Below are 19298 nucleotides of genomic sequence, written 5' to 3'. Positions count from 1 at the left end.
AGAAGAAGAAGAAAAAAACATCATTATAAATACAAAAACTTTGAGATTTAATTATTATATTATAAATTGTGTTTAGCATGAGACAAAACTCAGTATTATGGAAGTATACATATGTCACAATGGCGGTACCACTTTCTAATAAGTCAAAAAAGGTGTCATTAATGGGTTTTTGGTTGTTAATAGACTTATTCAAAGCCATTAATAGGAAAGGTGTAAATACTGTCAACATTTATAGTCTAATTGTAGTTACAAATAACTAAATACATTTTAGTCTCATTTTCATTATTTTTATGCAGCGTTTTTAATATTTACTGTATATATTTATCTTCATTCTGGTTATGTATTTACCATGGTTACATGTGTTGTTCCCATCTATCCTGAGGTTTGTTGATTTACACAGCGTCCCTCTGCTCTGCAGAAGTTGGACTCACTCACATTTGGATTAAAATCCTCTTCACTGGGTTCAGATTTAAGAGGTGATTCAAAACTTTCAGATAACAGTGAGATCTCTGCAGGGAACATTTATGGTTGACTGCCTGCTTTAAGGTAATTGTATTAGAAAGTGCTACCATAATACTGTTGTTATATAGGAATACTGACAACTTCCCCTTCAAGGGTGCAGGTTCAATTTAATCCTGGAATTGACTAATTCCTTGTGATAGAAACACAAAACACATCCAACTGAAAGGAATGTTAATGTTACATCTACATTCATATGTTTTATATGGCATGCTGCTGCATTTTCCGAGTGTCAACTGTTTTGTTTGTTTTTGTTTTGTGTGTGCTCTGTTCTCCTTCTTATGCCATCATTCCACTGCCACCGGGAATTGTTGGAACTATCCCGTACTTAGGCCACCTGGCCAGCTATTGGTCCAGGCTGCCACAGTATATGTTTGTGTTTCTGTTGCACAGAGTGAGCATTGCTCTTGTAAAGTACATCAAGGTGCCGTCTTCTGCGTGACCCAAACGAACATCAACAGTAGGCACACAACAGAGCACACATGGATTTGATAAACAAAGCTGTTATACTGACTTCCATTTATTCCTTCCTAACAGCCTACCATCTCCTCCTTTCTTTCTTTCATTTTTTTTCTCTTTCTTTGGCTGAGACGCTTCCTGTCACTCAAGTTTTCTCTCTTGCAATCAGAATGCAGTGACATACAGCTGAGCTTGGGACGGAGTAGCACACTCCTGGATTTGGGCCTGAGAAGGGCCACATATCATGCTTTTCACCCCGGCCATGGACCATTTCTGAGACAATGGAACATGCAAATATATATGGTATGGTTCCTAGTTGCAGTGGAATAACGGCACTAGACAGCAAGTAGGCAGATGTGATTCAGTCCACATCAACATCCCAGCTGTTTTTCTCTGGCAGTGAATGCCTGCTGGGTATGAAGCTAAGCCCCTGTGATGTTACTTAATTAAACCCTGCTGAAGTAATGGTAATAGTTGCTTACTTTTGCAACAGTAGTTCACCTAAAGGTGGGTGAAGTATGCTCACCTGCCTTTCTTTATGCCCCCCTACAGTATGATTAATGGCTATGCATAAGTATATCATTTATCAACCCTTATTAAAGCTATGACTTACAGCTACCTTGTATAAAAGGTAATTGTATTAGAAAGTGCTACCATAATACTGTTGTTATATAGGAATACTGACAACTTCCCCTTCAAGGGTGCAGGTTCAAATGCAGAGTTTTCAAAAGTATTTGTACAGGTCAGTAACCCTGACCTCCTGGTGAATATTGCCTTTTCTTACATCAAAATGTAAACAGGGCAGTGACAGTAAAAAAAAACAGACTAATGACAGACTCTCACATAGTGTGCTGTATCCAGAGATCAGAGAACTCGCTGAAGGAAAATGCTAACGGATGACAATGATGTAAACACAGCAGGGTGGACAGCAGGACACTGCCACATAAGGTCCACTGCCAGAAGGAACTCTACATGTAGGTTAGCTGAGGTTGGTCTCATGCGTTTTCCATTTATTCTTCGCTTGTCTTGCTATGAGCATGCTTCCTGATTGGTCCTTGGCTCATTTTAGCTGGTGCTCTTGTCGACCTCCCCAGTGCTCTCTGTCTTTTGGCTCTGTTCTTCTATGGCTATCACACAACTGGACTCTCCATCACTGTCCACACATTTGTCAGAGGGTCTGTGATTATGTGCATCTGAGGATATGTTATCTTTTTCATCAGTCTGTGTAGCTAACGTGGTGTTTTGGCTAGCAGAGTCTGTTTTAACGTTGTTGAGTGTGAGCAGCGTCACTGTTGGGTAACCATTGTTTTCATCGGTAGCAACCTCGTGGGAGTCTGTGGCTGGGTTGGAGGGACTCACATTGCCACGCCGACAGCAGCAACAGAGTATCCTGATAATTGGTCTGAATATGAATCTGTACAGGCCATGGCGGGCACTTTCACTGACAAAGCAGTAGAGAGCAGGGTCAGCCACACAGTTCAGGGTGGTTAGCAACAACGACAGGTGGTAGTAATTAAATATTCCTAGGAAAAAAAATAAAGGCCATGTGGTTAAGGTATATTTTCATTCTTGTGCACTGGAACACTTTCCAAAGATGTAACAATACCTGTAATAAAGTTGCAGTCCCGCTCCAGCAGGGTGCGTACTAACAGGAAGACGTGGTATGGGGAGAAGCAAACCAGGAAGATGAGGATGGTACTGCTAACTAACTGCCTGATCCTTGTCTTCTGATCTGGCTGTGTCCCCGCACTCCGACCCACAGCACGAAGGACACACAGGTAGCTGATCTGGATAGAAACATCAGTGATCCATAAGCGATCCATTAAAGTCATGGTCAGGAATACTAACTACTTCATATTTCCACTGAATAGTCTCCTTTTCTTCATTCTCTGTCATTGTCTGTTGACCTGGTGTCAAGTTGACATTTCTTCATTCATACTGTAGTAGTTAAGAACTGTGTGTTCAAGTTAGTATACACAAAGAAAACTTTTTTTTTTAAATGTGTCAAATTAAAAAATGTCAATATGAAATAAAAATCCAATTTGTTTTGCTGCTTTACAGTTTAAATTTGTCATTTACAGTTTAAATTTGCACCCAAATGGGTGCAAATGTGGCCACAATTAGAACGGCATGGTAAACTTTCTTTCATTTCCCAGGATTCTCTGGAATCAAAGATAGAATCAAATGGGAGTGCTTCTGTTGTCCCTCACACCCACTGGTGCTCTTGGACAGATAAACATGTAATTTAAAGAGGTAAAAAATGTGCTCTCATCCATGGGTGCGGTGTGGCATAAAAACATCCAGGCCCACACGCGGATGGTTCAAAATGAAAAGTCCTATTAAATATGAGTTAAGACATTAAAAAATACACCGGTGTTTATTTGAACACTTGTATTACACAGGTTGTCCTTACACACAATTAAACCAAACCTGTAGGAACTAATCGGTTGTCCTTACACACAATTAAACCAAATCAGTAGGAAGTAATTTCACACACCTGTGTTGAGTGAATGTAGTGCATATATAAAAGGATCCCTTACAACACTAGGCATAGTTTAGGTTTCCACCTATGGAAGCTGTGGTCAGGTTCCTAATGTAAGCCTGGGCGTCTGACTCTGTCACCACTTCTGATGTCCAAACCTATGGCCTCTTTGTCTGTAAAGGAGTTGCTGCCACAGGGTAAGTTGGATTCCAGTACAAATAGCATGGTGCTGTTCAATTACCCTGTTTCCCAACCTTTTTTTAGTATGGCATGTGTAGTAACAGCCACAGAGACACTCAGGTCTGTAGACTACATGAATGGCATTACAGCTCACAAAACCCATAACTGTAGTGACTGTTTTATGAGGAGTATTATTGAAACCCTTGTTATAGAATACTGGTACAGTTGTCACAGTATGCACAGAGAACATGCCCTTGGGTGTTCTGTGTGCCATTTTGGTCCTGGTAAACTGAACTAATATTTGAAATATCTGTAATGTATAGTTTAATAAATTTAGATAAAGGCTGTGTTACTGGTTCATCTTCCCTGGTGAGTGGTCCACTGGTGGGTTCTGTAAAGAGTTATGAGCTTTTGGAAGCATATAGAACTAGACAGGTCACTGTCCCCATAATGCCATTATGCCTAAAAGCAATATTCCCATGATGGTTTGACTGTCATTATATGATTCCCTGACAATGAAAACCTGCCCCTAGCATCTGTAATCACATCATTATTATTTTGAAAGTTGTTCAAGAAAAAAAATTTCTACACTGGTGGTTTTCTTAAGTAGATTACTCTGCAATAGTCTTAGGCCACCATGAGATTTGTTGTTTTAGAAATGCTATAACTATATATGTTTCTCAGCCTCTTTATCACAATGCAACTAGAAAATATAGGAAATATGCACACAATATTAAAAAACACAAAAATGTCAGAAAAAATGAGCAAACAAACGGGATACTCAAGATGGGGTACTCAAGCTGTTCTAAGGAAATATGAAGAATCCAGGAAGGTCAGGCACAAGGAATGGTAGAGCAAGAGAACTTTCAAAACTTGATGAGAAGTACTGTATCTCAGAGTTTCCTCTTTGAAATACTGGAGGAAATCCAGCAGGGACCTGGCTCAGCATGTGGCAGCTTCATATGGAGGCCAAGAAGCTTGATCGGGAACGGCCTTTGTGGAAGGACAACAGCCAAGAAACCACTTTTTCACAAGGGGTACAGAGAGAGAGTTCAGATGTTCAAAAGTCTGTAAAGATTAGAGTGAAGATCAGTGGAAAATGGGACTATGGAGTGATGAATCAAAGTCTGAAATGTTTGGGTTCAATCGTGAAACATGGTGGAGGGTCTGTCATGGGTTCGAGACTTCTAGGCAGTGTGTCCAACAAAATTCAAGCTGTGCTAAGTGCAAAGGGAGGTCACACTAAAGACTGACTTTGGACTGGATAAGCCACTTTGTTCTGAACATTTTTTGCTTTTAATACTGTACATATTTCCTGTATTTTCTGGTTACATCTTAATAAAGAGACTGAGAAATAAATATAAATTATCATTACAAATTTGCTAAAACAGCAAAACTATGGTGGACTAAGACTTTTGCACTGTAGCTTAGTAACTTTTGGTGATACTTCAAATCTCTTGACACTCTACTGAGTAAGCGGAGTTTCTGGCAGAAATGGATCTGATTGCAAGTCTATAGCATTAAACTATGTTGTGTCACAGTAGTGAATTTTCTCTGAACTATAAATAAATGTGAAGATTCTGGACTAGCACATCTGGAATATTACCTGGAACCAGCTCAGACGTTTGTGTCTGGTAGATCTTATGAGGATGTTAGCATTCTAGGCTTTGTGTATGAAAAAGATTCCCGTATCTGGATGATGATCCCAAATATAATGAATTGTTCCATGGGCCATACCCTTTTTAAGACATTTCATCAAAATCCATTCACTTTTTGAGTTGTGCTGTGAACAAACCAACAGTAAAAACACAACCTCCTTGGTGGAGGCACTGAGGGAAGCTGAGGATATTCACTGTCAGGGAGCCAGTGTTCATTTTCAGCTCTCTGTGAGTTTTGTTTTTATGTTTTCCAAAGGACTGAATGAGAGCCAAACATATTATTTATTGCTATTTAGCTGACATATGACCACAACTGACCCCCTTTATCTACATTTTTAATGACATTATCACTGTCACTGATTTACCTTGTATCAAATTGTAATTTGGATTTCTCCTGTTTTTCAAAAAGCTTGTCAACTTCATGTGAAACCTTTTGTTGAAGTCATTTCATGTGGAATCTGTGCTTGGCCATAAAAAATGAATAAAACTAATTTGACCTTGGTCTGAAAGGAGAATTCACATGCTTGGCATGATCAGTATTTGTATATGAGCAGGGGTTGGAATGACACGATACGTTCACATGTAGAGGCCAATAGATGTAGTAATGATTCTTACATATGGACGACTGTGGCTCAGGAGGCAGAGCAGGTCGTCCCCAATAGTAGGGTTGGCTGTTTGATCCCTGGCTTCTCCAGTCCACATGTTGCACTGTCCTTAGGCAAGACACTGAACTCCAAGTGGCTCCTGGTGATATCACTGGTGTGTGAATATTTGTGTGCGTGAATGGGTGACCAGGCAAAAAGTGTAAATCTCTTTTAGCTTGCTTTAATGCTTAGAAAAGTGTTTTATACGTTGATTTGCTATTTAAACACTGGGTTTACTCAACACAGGTGTGCAGAATAACAACTTACTGGTTTGGGTTCATTGTTCACTGACCCCCTGAGCAAGGCCAAAAGGAGAAACATGGGAGAATCCATAAGTTAAAGACAACAGGGAAACAGGAGGTAAGCTGCGGTTTCTATTGCTGTCTATTAGAGCTTGGCGGTGCATCTCCTATCAATTAAGTATTCAACTGAAAAAACTTCTGAGGTTTACCTGTCTACACTTTGAGAACCAAGAGGCAGCTTAAGGTGCTTTATGTGCTTCTACAGTAGAGTTAAAACTGCACTTTTTGAAACAGTTTAGAAATTTTATGGCTTAGACAACCATTGCTCCACACTGTAACGAGTCACAGGACTCTCTGAAGAAATCTCAAGGCAGATGTAAAGCCACTCACTGTACAATTAAACTGTTTCAACCAACTAACACCAATCACAACACAAAGTTACAACCTTAAAAATGTGAGCTTTTCTCAGCGGATGGGGGCATAGGAATAGCTAGGAAAAGTCTCCAAAATAGGGCAAAAACATATAATTTGACACAACTTATCTAAGAATTTCCAGGTTTTCTTAAACTCAGATTGACCTGAGTTTTAAAAATAAGCCTGATCATATTTTGAAATCCTTTTTTATGGTCACAGAAATTGAACTTGTAGCAAGGAAAATCTCAGAAATAGGTTAAAATGACTATAAAATAGTTCAGAATACCTAAAAGTGAGCATAAACATTTTAAAGGTCAAAATTTAGAGTAAATTGGACAGACCCTCTTTCTCAGGATAATGTGGGAAATTATGCTTGTGTTTTCATGAGTGTTATTCACTCAATGTAAATGACTATGGCACACCTCTGACTGATTTGAGAGTCAATAAATTAGTCTTTGCTAAAATATTGAAAATATGATTACTGAAAAAGTGCCAGCATGATATTGATGCATTTTGTCCCACCCTTAATGTCTGCGGTGTTGCAGGTGGTGTCTGCTCTTGACTGCATTATGTGCCTGCCCTGTTCTTATTGGGGTGGTGTACTGTATGTGTTTGTTTGATTGATTTGATTGATTGATTTTATTCTTTCAAGCATGTAAAGACAGTCGATATGTCAACACACATAATTTTACACATATCCAACAAATGCTAATCCAATATCAATTTGCTTATACCTAGTACATGCTTGAATGGAGTAGGAAGAAGTCAGACTTATCCAGTCCTACCCCATGACATCATCTTACCATCATTGGTTTACAAGCAGTATCTCTACATAAATAATTCTCTTCTACACCACACAAGTAATATACTAAAAAAATTATAACAGAGTGTTAACATTCTTACATAATTACATTCTTAAATAATTATCTTCTACACCACACAAGTAATATACTAAAGAATTATTACAAAGTGTTAACATTCATACACCACACCCACAATGTTCCATCTGGTTAATCATTAAGCCTGTTCTTGCATATATCCTGATTGACACATACCCAATTTAGACTGTATGAAAGCTCCATTGGTGTGATCCCTATACCCCATCTTATGCACAATTCTTATTGCTCTTTTTTGTAATATATACAATGGTTGAAGTGAGCTTTTGTATGTATTTCCCCAGTTTTCAACGCCATACTCTAAGTATGGTAAAATCAATGAAGAATACAAAATGCGTAGTGCTTTCCCGTCCAAAATATATCTAACCCTTGCCAATATCGATATATTTTTTGCTATTTTGTGCTGAACATATCTGATATGAGATTTCCAGGAGAATTTGTCATCAACTATGACACCTAGAAATTTAATTTCATATACTCGTTCTATATTAGCTCCCCCAATTTTCACTTGCAGTTCGTTATCTAGTCTACGGTTCCCAAATACCATAAATTTAGTTTTATCCAGATTCAGAGATAGTATATTACTGTCACACCATTTCTTTATCTTCTCAAGTTCCTGTAAAACCTGTCCAGAGAGTTGCTGTAGGTTTTCCCCGGATGCCCAAATGGTAGTGTCATCAGCAAATAAGACCACTCTTATCCATTACTAAAGCAACTAAAAGTTTGTCTTCTTTTACAGCCCAGATATCAGTGATTGGGAACATGAAGTGTGGTGTTTTGAATAAAGGCACAACCTACGCCCAGTCTGTGTTAGTAACAACACTGAGAAGGCTCTGCACACCCACACAGGTTTCAAACTGGATGGATTTCTGTGGACCAGTAAGAATAATAACAGGGTAACAAGAATAATTGGAGAGAGAAGGAGCCCAGTTTGTACACGTCATCTACATTGTCCTGACCAAACATCTAATCAGTGAAAACACCTGGGTAGGTGGGAAGAGGATCAGATGATGGAGACAAGAATGAACAGATGGACAGAACTGGATTAAACTACAGTTAGCTGCCATCTTCCTACAGCATTACTAAAGTAGAAAAAAGAGGTCACTGTGGGTGTGATATATGTTTTCAACATAATAAATCAATCTAAATAAAAAAAAAGATGCAATAAAATGCCACAGTGACTTTTCAACAAAATATTTTTGTAAAAAATGTTATCCTACCGATAGAATGGCCAGTGGGAACATGAAGCCAATAGTGAAGCGGTAGTAGTTGATCGGGTACTCCCACGGCTGCATGGGGTAGTGCTCAAAGCACACCGACTGGTTTGTGCGGTCTGTGCTCAGTTCTTTATGGCGAAAGAAAACCACACCTACTGCGATCTCCTTCATCCAGATGATGGCACTAACAATCCACGCTGCCTTCATAGATCGCAGAGAGGTGAACCTGCAGACAGGATGGACGTTAGAAACGAAAGAACAGGTCACTGGCACCAAATAAGCCTATGTTTGTTTTATATATACAGTGGGTACGGAAAGTATTCAGACCCCCTTAAATTTTTCACTCTTTGTTATATTGCAGCCATATGCTAAAATCATTTAAGTTCATTTTTTTCCTCATTAATGTACACACAGCACCCCATATTGACAGAAAAACACAGAATTTTTGACATTTTTGCAGATTTATTAAAAAAGAAAAACTGAAATATCACATGGTCATAAGTATTCAGACCCTTTGCTGTGACACTCATATATTTAACTTAGGTGCTGTCCATTTCTTCTGATCATCCCAGAGATGGTTCTACACCTTCATTTGAGTCCAGCGGTGTTTGATTATACTGATTGGACGTGATTAGGAAAAGCCACACACCTGTCTATATAAGACCCTACAGCTCACACTGCATGTCAGAGCAAATGAGAATCATGAAGTCAAAGGAACTGCCTGAAGAGCTCAGAGACACAATTGTGGCAAGGCACAGATCTGGCCAAGGTTACAAAAAAAATGTCTGCTGCACTTAAGGTTCCTAAGAGCACAGTGACCTCCATAATCCTTAAATGGAAGACGTTTGGGACGACCAGAACCCTTCCTAGAGCTGGCCGTCCGGCCAAACTGAGCTATCGGGGGAGAAGAGCCTTGGTGAGAGAGGTACAGAAGAACCCAAAGATGACTGTGGCTGAGCTCCAGAGATGCAGTCGGGAGATGGGAGAAAGTTGGAAAAAGTCACCCATCACTGCAGCCCTCCACCAGGCGGGGCTTTAGGGCAGAGTGCCCCGACAGAAGCCTCTCCTCAGTGCAAGACACATGAAAGCCTGCATGGAGTGTGCTAAAAAACACCTGAAGGACTCCAAGATAGTGAGAAATAAGATTCTCTGGTCTGATGAGACAAAGATAGAACTTTTTGGCCTTAATTCTAAGCGGTATGTGTGGAGAAAACCAGGCACTGCTCATCACCTGTCCAATACAGGCCCAACAATGAAGCATGGTGGTGGCAGCATCATGCTATGGGGGTGTTTTTCAGCTGCAGGGACAGGACAACTGGTTGCAATCGAGGGAAGGATGAATGCGGCCAAGTACAGGGATATCCTGGATGAAAACCTTCTCCAGAGTGCTCAGGACCTCAGACTGGACCAAAGGTTCACCTTCCAACAAGACAATGACCCTAAGCACACAGCTAAAATAACGAAGGAGTGGCTTCACAACAACTCCGTGACTGTTCTTGAATGGCCCAGCCAGAGCCCTGACTTAAACCCAATTGAGCATCTCTGGAGAGACCTGAAAATGGCTGTCCACCAACGTTTACCATCCAACCTGACAGAACTGGAGAGGATCTGCAAGGAGGAATGGCAGAGGATCCCCAAATGCAGGTGTGAAAAACTTGTTGCATCATTCCCAAAAAGACTCATGGCTGTATTAGCTCAAAAGGGTGCTTCTACTAAATACTGAGCAAAGGGTCTGAATACTTATGACCATGTGATATCTCAGTTTTTCTTTTTTAATAAATCTGCAAAAATGTCAATCCATCCATTTTCTAAACCGCTTAGTCCCAAACAGGGTCACAGGGGGCTGGAGCCAATCCCAGCCAGCTGCAGGGTACACCCTGGACAGGTCGCCAGCCCATCACAGGGCCAACACACAGACAAACAACCACTCTCTCACACACACACACTCCTATGGGCAATTTAGAGTCACCAATCAACCTATGCTGCAGGTCTTTGGACTGTGGGAGGAAGCCGGAGCACCCGGAGAGAACCCACACAAGCACATGCAAACTCCACACAGAAAAGCCCCAGGTTGGCCGGGGCTCGAACCCAGAACCTGCTTGCTGTGAGGCAACAGCGCTAACCACCGCGCCACCTTGCTTTGTATAGCCTTCAGCATGTTCTTGTCAGTTCAGAATGTTCTGTTTATTGGCTTATTAGTTTAGATCACTGGTGATTTTCATAGCATTGCTGGATGAGACAAACTGCACTGACACAGAGATGAAAAGCTGGAGGAGCTGCTTGACTTCTGATGCTACGATTACCTTAAAGGGTGGACCACAGCCAGGTAGCGATCCAGACTGATACAGCACAGGAAACCAATGCTGATGTAGATGTTCTCATAGAGCAGGAAACCACTGAGCTGACATAACCACTCCCTGTGACGCCAGTCATCACCCTGCAATGGCCAAATGAGCCTTCAGCATAAGAGTGGTGTACAACAGAACACCAAAAAATGTGCTGTTTGTAGAAACTGACAACACTGTAGTGCACAGTAATGTACTAACTTGCTTATAATGTGATGCAAAAATTGTTAAGCACATCCACTGTGCACATCCACTGTGAAATTTTTAAAATTACACTGAATGATTTTATGTGCAGTTATAACATTATTTGCAGCAGTTAAAGTCTTCTTCTGTACCCTGCTTCTCAACAATAAGTCAAACCTGGTGAGTTCTAGTACAACCTGAAGAAGTTAAGTGAACATCAACTGAAGATTTTTACTGTCTAGTGCATTCAACACATCAAATGGGCTGTTTTAGTGTACCTGAAAGAAGTACTGGAGCCACAGTGGTAAGGACATCAGGTACAACAGGTCAGACACCGTGAGGTTCAGTAGATAAACTCCCAGCTCATTCTTCTGCTTCAGCTGCAGTGTAGCATGGTACAGCGAGTACAGGTTGGAGGGAATACCAACCTAGAATCAAGATCTCTCACTGTGACTATTTTCAGCTTTTCTTCCATACTGTTCTTCACTTCAAGGCATGTGGTTAGAACACTTTGCCAAGGAAGAAAACCCCACATAACACTCAGTGACATTTTTAAATCCAAGTCAGTTTTAGATGGGGGAACAAGCATGATTATGGCAAATAAACTTTGGTGGGTTTGAGAAAGGTTAGAGAATTGTTGTGGTTAATGTAAAAGGCAAGCGTTGACTGCAGGTATGTGACAGAACACAACATCTTGTTCCAACATGCCCACCTCTCTGATCTCCCCATTCGTACATCCAGTGTGGATGTAATTCCTCAGGATTCTAGACTTTTTGGCTGATACAATGTGCTCGCTGATGGCCAGGGTGGAGTCCCACAGCTGAGGGCGGCAGCAGCTATAAACAGCTGGCTGCACATTTCCAAGATAACACATGCATGGCTTTGGTTCAGATTTGCTGTCACAACCCCATCGCTTTCTTTTTGTATGTCTATTGTGCAGCGTTGCAGGATGTCTGGATACTTGTTCTAGACCCATCTGTGACTTCAGCACTCTGTATTCCAAGATTTGATACATGTATAAAGCAAACTTTATTAGAAGACTCAAATCATTATCCAGCCTAGGTTGTTGATGTTGTATCGTCAGAGGTATTTTGGTGAACCCACAGATGCGTGATGTCTGCCTGTATTGAGGCAGACAGAGATGCTGTCTCTGGTTCTTCTGCATTAAACTACACAGCACTTTGTGACTGAATCACAGTGTGAGAGACAGAGGTCACACATGGGACTACAAAGGCCAGTTATTCCAGTGCTGACATAAGTAGACAGACACATTCACAGCTACTGGTGAATCGGTCTCCAGTCCACCTATGCTGCAAGACTTCAGAGTGTGGGAGGGAACAGGTCATATGTCACAACCATGAAATCAAATCTTTCTGCATACGAGATCAGAAATACCACCATAAAGGCTTATTCATGTGGACTCTTCTTGCAAATTCAACATGACCCCACTGATGCAACAAAAGACTATCAATACTGCGGTTGTTGTGTTTTCAGGAAGGAAGTGGAGGATTGCTAAAGCTTGAGACGAGAGTTTCCTGTGTCACAGTGGCCTTAATTTGGAAACAACCCAAATTTTAAAATGAATTCAGATTTAGTAGTTTTGCCCAGGTATTCAAAACATACTTACCATTAGTACAATGATATACACACAGGAGAAGACGTACTGGTGGATCTCATGGCTGATGGTGCAGTTAATCACTTCCTCCTCAGACATGGTGAGCACATCACATCCCACCCACTCTCACACTACTTCACCTTTAACATGCACACACTCACATGAACTTTTTCAGACATGTCCATACATACTCATAACTATTAACAATAACTGTGACAACACACACACACACACACACACACACACACACACAAGTTTTCATGTTGATCAGAGACTCTGCAAAAACTTAAACTCGTCTCTTCTGGTTGAGTAGTGTCTCATCTGATGGGCAGTCCACTTTCATTTGGCCTCTGTGGAGCAAAGAAGAATTGGGCTCAGTATAGATTCTAAACATTTAAATGTATATTAGATTTGGTACTGTAATTGCAATGCTTCACTGATATGAAAGAAATGATGTAGTATGACTGCTTTAACCAGACTGAGACTCTGCAGCCAGGCTATACAGTAGCAGCTCTGCGTGGTGGCGCTCACCACTATCAATCAGCAACAAGTTCACAATGACAGTGCTACTGTATCATGCTGATACTTGCATGTTCAGCACTTAATTCGCATGCTAACATCTGCTGATTAGTGCTAAACATAAAGCACAGTTTCATTAATCATTAAGACAAATTAAAATGTGATAGAGCTGTTCCATTAGCATGGCTAAAAACTGTCTGCAGACATATAAACCAAACTCATAACATCATGCTCACTTAGCTTAATTTAAACTGCTCTCTGTGTAGCTGAGATAGTGCGCAACTAAAGTGAAGAAATATTACTGGCTTCCTTGTGTAATTTTCCCATAAGTGTAAAGTTTCTACTCTCCATAGATGCACAACCAGACAGATGGCTTTCACAATTTAGGCAAGGCCCTAATGGTGCACAGAGCAAGATGGTGGATAGCAGGCAAGTATAAACTTAGCAGGTACTTCAGGTAACTATCAGGAAAGACAGTCTTACAGGGCACAGCAACCATACAGGTAAGAGTACAGTACTTGTAATACTTTCATACACCAATCAAAAGTTTAGACACATTTCCATTCAATTCAATGGGAAAGTGTGTCCAAATGTTTGACTGGTGGTGTAGGTGTCATCCAGGAGACTTTTTCAGGGATAAGCTGGGACAAGGTGTGGGCAAAAATAGTTCAGCGCCAGGTAAGCACAGAGAAGAGCAGATAAGTCAGGCAGGAAGCAGGCAACTGAAGGTCACACACAGGCTGGACTGAGAGTTCACACAGGGAGCAAGCCGAGTTGAGGTAAAAGACAAGACAGCAGTTCTTTGTGGCATTGCTGGAAAAAAGTGGAAATAGCCAGAATCATTTTTACAAGCTGCCAGACCATATTATTAGAAGTGACAGCCGAGCACTCATTCTTAACATTTGCAAAGTGATAATGACTGAGTGAGAACAATGACTGATGAGCCATGACACTGAAGAGATGGAAGTGTACATTGTTACACATTGGTACACATTGGTACTTGTTACATGTAAGCACCAGTTATGAAACTAAATATAAACAAACCCTTCATCCATATTTTATCCAGACTGGTTGCACAGCAGTAGAATATATCTGCAGAGAGCCACATCTGATGGTTGCCCCCTGGCTGAAACCTGCAGCATCCTTTAGCCTGAATTCTTACATTACCACATCCATCCTGTGGCCACACTGCATCATGTCTTTGGCAGTAGCCACTGTAAAACTGCTTGCTGCCTGTTTCAGGATATTATTTCTCACGCTACCTGAGGATGTTAATGGTGTTTCTCTGACTCCTCCTGTCTTAACTGATTGTTGTATGATGATGTAATGTTCAGGACAACATGTGCTGAGAATTCATTACTCCAGTGTTAATAATCTGCTGTTTAATGAGCCTTTTAATGTACTAGACAAGATTCGTAATATACATATTTGCAGTGTGTAATGAGCTGTGGGCCCCTCCTGGAGGCTTTTAACTCAGTGAAATGCACCAGCATTATACTGGAAAAGGCCTTAGACTACATTTCAACTCAAGCGCTGCAGTCCTGACCTTCTATATAAAGAACAGCAGCTGTTGTGTGGAAGTGGGAAACTGTAAGGGGGATGCTGAAAAACTGCTAACAGTCATCATTTATTTATGGGTACAAATGTATAACTATGAGTGCACTGACTTTTGCAGAGCAGTTTTACTTTTCCTCCCTCACCTCGACAGTGCCCAGTCACTCAGTGCCACTGATTAAACACAGTTATCGCAGCAAGACTGTAGCAACCAAACTACACACCTGTAACAAACCGCCATTTCTGTTATTTGTGAAACCTGACTAGTAAAGTAGCAGATTACCTGAAACACTGGAGTGAAATGAAAACTGAAAACACCTGGGGATGCTGGGAAACAGGGCTAGTGAAAAGGAGAGGAGACTCCTTCACATAGGGACAGCTTCTTTATGGGGTTGGCTGATAGAGTTTTCTCTTTTGTCACTGTGCTTTCAGCTTTTTAAGTCTGCGTTTGCTTACACTTTCAGCTGCTCTTACATCCTCAGGCAGACTGTCCCAGCAGTTTGGAGCATAAAAACTAAACGCGGCCTTACCAAAGCTCTTTGTCCTGAACTTTCAAACAACTAAAAGACTAAAAGGATCAGAGGACCTGAGTGGTTCATACACTGGAAGCACATCAAACAACACGGACAATACAGAAACTGACAGGCAACCAGAGCAAGGGCTCTAAAACAGGTGTGATCTGTTCTCTCCTTCTGGTCCTGTCAGCACACAGGCAGCTAAGGTCTGAATCAGCTGTATCTGATTTATATAACAGCCTGCATCACTTCTCTGTGTTGTCCAGACAAACAAATGGATGCAGTTTAGCAGTATAGCGAAACAGTACAAATTATATCACATACTGTATAGTCTAATACTATGTGGGAGCATTTTCAGTAGCATATGAGAGGAATTTCAATGGCATGTGGACGTACAGATGTGTGTCTGAGAGTGTTTCTTATTTGTGTGAGAGGCCAGTATCTGATTAATAACCTGACCTCAGATATATTGTCAGTTACTTCCGCTGATGCTGTTACAAGAAATCAGTCGGTGAAAATAAGCAGAATTTATGCACAGTGTTGCTTCCTTTTCTGTGAACTCCAGCTTCATCGTCACACTGAGTCAACAGAGAGTGAAACCTCTGAGTGAAACCTCCACTGCACTTTTGTATTTTGGCATCCAAGCATCTTTAGAATGACTCCATAATTACCTACTATAAAACCATCTAGAGCCACTTTAACACAACACAAGCCACAAGCATCATCTTTCTCTTTCACTCCCAGTCTGTCCTTCTCTATGACTCTGTCTCTCCAGTCTTCCTAAATAAACCACAGTCTGATTAAGGCACATTCTTTATGTGCCGGAGGTTTCATGTGTCCCCATCGCACTTTTAGCTGCACACTGGACCACGTTGGTTTCCAAACTAGTTGCAATGTCACTACATCATTTATACATCGTACATTAAACTGAGATGTAAGCTGAGCACAGAGAAGCTTTCCTCTCTTGGCAGATAATATGTGAAAACTGTTGCACTGCGCAATGAAGTGCAAACATCCAAGTGAAGCAACAAAAAGCAAAACACATTTCTGACTGTACAGAGACTGCATTGACCTCAGTGGAATCATTTTTATGTAAGGGCCAAATACTGAATCAGTACCCGAATGCTGTTACTGTAACTGATGCTTTTAACACAAAATTTTATAATCACATTCATGAAGATCTATTTAAAATTGCTTTGGTTGATTACTTAATCATTTAATCACTTGGGAGCAGCACAAACAAGTTCTGAACACATAAACTGGCACATTAATATGAGAAACTTGTTAGCAAACAGTTGGCTGTTTATCCAGCCAGTAGAAAGGGAACAACGTGTTTCTGGCAACCAACATTCATTTCCCTTTAAGCTCTGTTTTGGGCTCCACCACCTCTTAGCTGTTAAGCTTTGAAATGTTTCACTAGCCAACTGTGACCGTCTGCTCTTGAGCTGCCTGCTGCGGCCAAAAACATCCAGTGAGCACTGTGAAAGTAAAATTAACCAGCAAGGTTGAGGGTGGCAAAATTAAAACAGTGAGCTAAAGACCTCTGTAGAGCAACGGGGAAGTGCACTATGACCAACCCTTCTCATGCATAAGGAGCCATGTGATCTATTTTAATATAAAAATACTGATTACAGCTGCTTTGTTTTGCTACAGACTAAATGCCAGTGTTTGACATCAGGAACATTTCACGGATAAAATCTGTTGCTGTAAATTTGTTAAATAAATTTTCATTGTAAAGTAAAATCTGACAAAATGTTCAACGACTTCATCACTCGTGTGGCAGCTCTGTGCTGACCTGAACATCTGCACTGTCTGAGAACTTTTCAGAAATTTTAAGATGCATTTTAAGTGCAAGCTGCTGGTGCCACACTGAGGCTTGCTGACAAAGCATGATGCTGTCATTATTATTGGCTGCAGCAAATACACTGCTGTCATCACACACTGCAGCAGTGACCGCTGATTTACAGAAGCAGTGATTACTGTAAGCACTTGGCTAAAGAAGCAGGGACGTTAACATGAAACACAACCAATAAATGAATGAATGAAGTTATAAATAAATTAATACAATTTTAAAAGTTTCATTAACAGGCCGTCCATCACTTTCTTTTCTGAGCTCAGTCTTCATCTAAATCACTCAACATGAATGAGCAGCCAAACTTAAGGTGTAAAACAGAAAGTAAATACATTATATTTAAAATACCTCATTAGAATTAAGTTATCAGGAAAGAGTTGGGGACCAAGTTGATATTGCAAACAAGTTGGCAAACACTTATTTAGACTTCCAGCAGTTACAGACACATCATTCATTTGGAGTCATGTTTCTGGTCACCAGGTTCCTCTTATTGTTGGTGTGAGGACATTATTCCCTACAAAGACGAGACCAGAGAAAGCATGTGTGTGACAATGCAGAGGCAGACACTTGTTACCCAGTGATCCAGTGAAAACAGAGTGCAGGCGAGTCTGTCAGCCCAGAGACAGAGAGCAAGAGAAGGGGAAAACACCCAGTGCAGCTGGCAGTGGTACATGTCTGAGCCCCGTCGGCTACTGTTGCTGCATCTGCCAACCATTCCAGTCTCACACTGCACATAGTCAGTTTGTGGTGGTGGTGGCAGATTTATATTTTGAAACAATTGGTCCTCGACATTAAATGGAAGTCGACCACAGTTTATCAGTTGTGTTAACTTACTAACATTAAATTGAGGGAAGTGGTTGGAAGTTCTCTTTCTCTCTCTTTCTGTAGCGCTGTTGCCCCACAGCAAGAAGGTTCCGGGTTCAAGTCCCGGCTGACCGGGACCTTTCTGAAATTCCTTGTGTGTAACATACTTGGCCAAATAAAGGTGATTATCCTTATCCCTGTGTGAGTTTTCTCCAGGTACTCCGGTTTCCTACCACAGTCCAAAGATATGCAACTTAGGTTGATTGGTGACTCTAAATTGGCTGTAGGAGTGAGTGTGGTTGTTTGTCTACGACTTGTCCAGGGTGGACCCTGCCTCTCACCCAATGTCCCCTGGGATTGGCTCAAGCCCCCCATGACTCTATTCAGGAATAAGCGGTATAGATAATGGATGGATGGACTCTGTGTGTCTCTTGTCTGCAATAAGGTCTTAAATATACATTTACATATACTGGAAACAAACTGTTGGGGTGAGACATGGGGAGGTTGGACCTAAAAACGCAGACACTAGACTCAGTGGAGAGTGAAACCAGAAAGGAGATTATTGTATGTAAAGAATCAGTTAACTCAGTGGAGGAGATAAGATACTGAGGTCAAGCAGGTTCTGGACTGGGCAGGCAGGCAGGCGGAGCAGCGAAGTGCTGGGGACAGCTTGGGCAGGAGCCAGCAGACCCGGAGGACCGTGGCGTATAGGTGAGTGAGGCTGGAGTGGCAGGCACCAGAAGGTTTCACAGGAGACACTTGTTGGTGTTGCAGATGAGTGACGAAGGAGCGAGGCAAATTGCCGGGGACGAACAGAGGACAATGTCGCTGACAGGCAGGAATATCTCACGGAATCCAGCTTGGCAAGGAAACTTCTCAGCAGTAGTTCAGGGTCTCAGGTTAGGATTCAGGAGATAATAGCCAAGTGTATCTGGAGAAGTTTCCACAATGGCGAAGAAAGGGAGGAGTATAAGTACACAGGCAATGAGAGAATAATGAGGGAAAGGTGAAAACAATGAGTGATGACTGGGTTAAAGCTGGGGCAGGTGAGATAAGATGGAGCGGAAAAGACCAAAAATAAAAGGCATGCCAATGGAAAACAAGAGCAAGCCACAACACATACATTCTATCATGACAGATGAGACCAAAGGTCCCAGGTAGAAGTTTTGCATCTTTACCACCTGTTATTACAGAATAGAA

The 19298-nt window shown here is 41.2% G+C and overlaps 1 protein-coding gene across 1 annotated transcript in view; it reads right to left on the bottom strand.

Moving 5' to 3' along the window:
* Window positions 1-538: 538 nt before the first annotated feature.
* Window positions 539-19298, bottom strand: part of gpr68 (G protein-coupled receptor 68) — a 30143-nt gene continuing 11383 nt past the window's right edge. Inside the window, exons 2-7 of the mRNA XM_020608561.1 lie at window positions 12867-13204; window positions 11518-11667; window positions 11015-11148; window positions 8715-8937; window positions 2585-2765; window positions 539-2501 (exon numbers count right to left, since the gene is read on the bottom strand). Coding sequence (XP_020464217.1) covers window positions 2044-2501; window positions 2585-2765; window positions 8715-8937; window positions 11015-11148; window positions 11518-11667; window positions 12867-12953 — 1233 coding nt within the window. The 5' untranslated portion in view covers window positions 12954-13204 and the 3' untranslated portion in view covers window positions 539-2043. The remainder of the gene's footprint in view (window positions 2502-2584; window positions 2766-8714; window positions 8938-11014; window positions 11149-11517; window positions 11668-12866; window positions 13205-19298) is intronic.

This window comes from Monopterus albus, unplaced genomic scaffold (assembly GCF_001952655.1).
Source record: "Monopterus albus unplaced genomic scaffold, M_albus_1.0 scaffold94.1, whole genome shotgun sequence".
NCBI classification, from domain to species: Eukaryota; Metazoa; Chordata; class Actinopteri; order Synbranchiformes; family Synbranchidae; genus Monopterus; species Monopterus albus.
The sequence above is the reverse complement of the archived record's forward strand: the minus strand, read 5'-3'. Positions and strand labels throughout refer to the sequence as shown.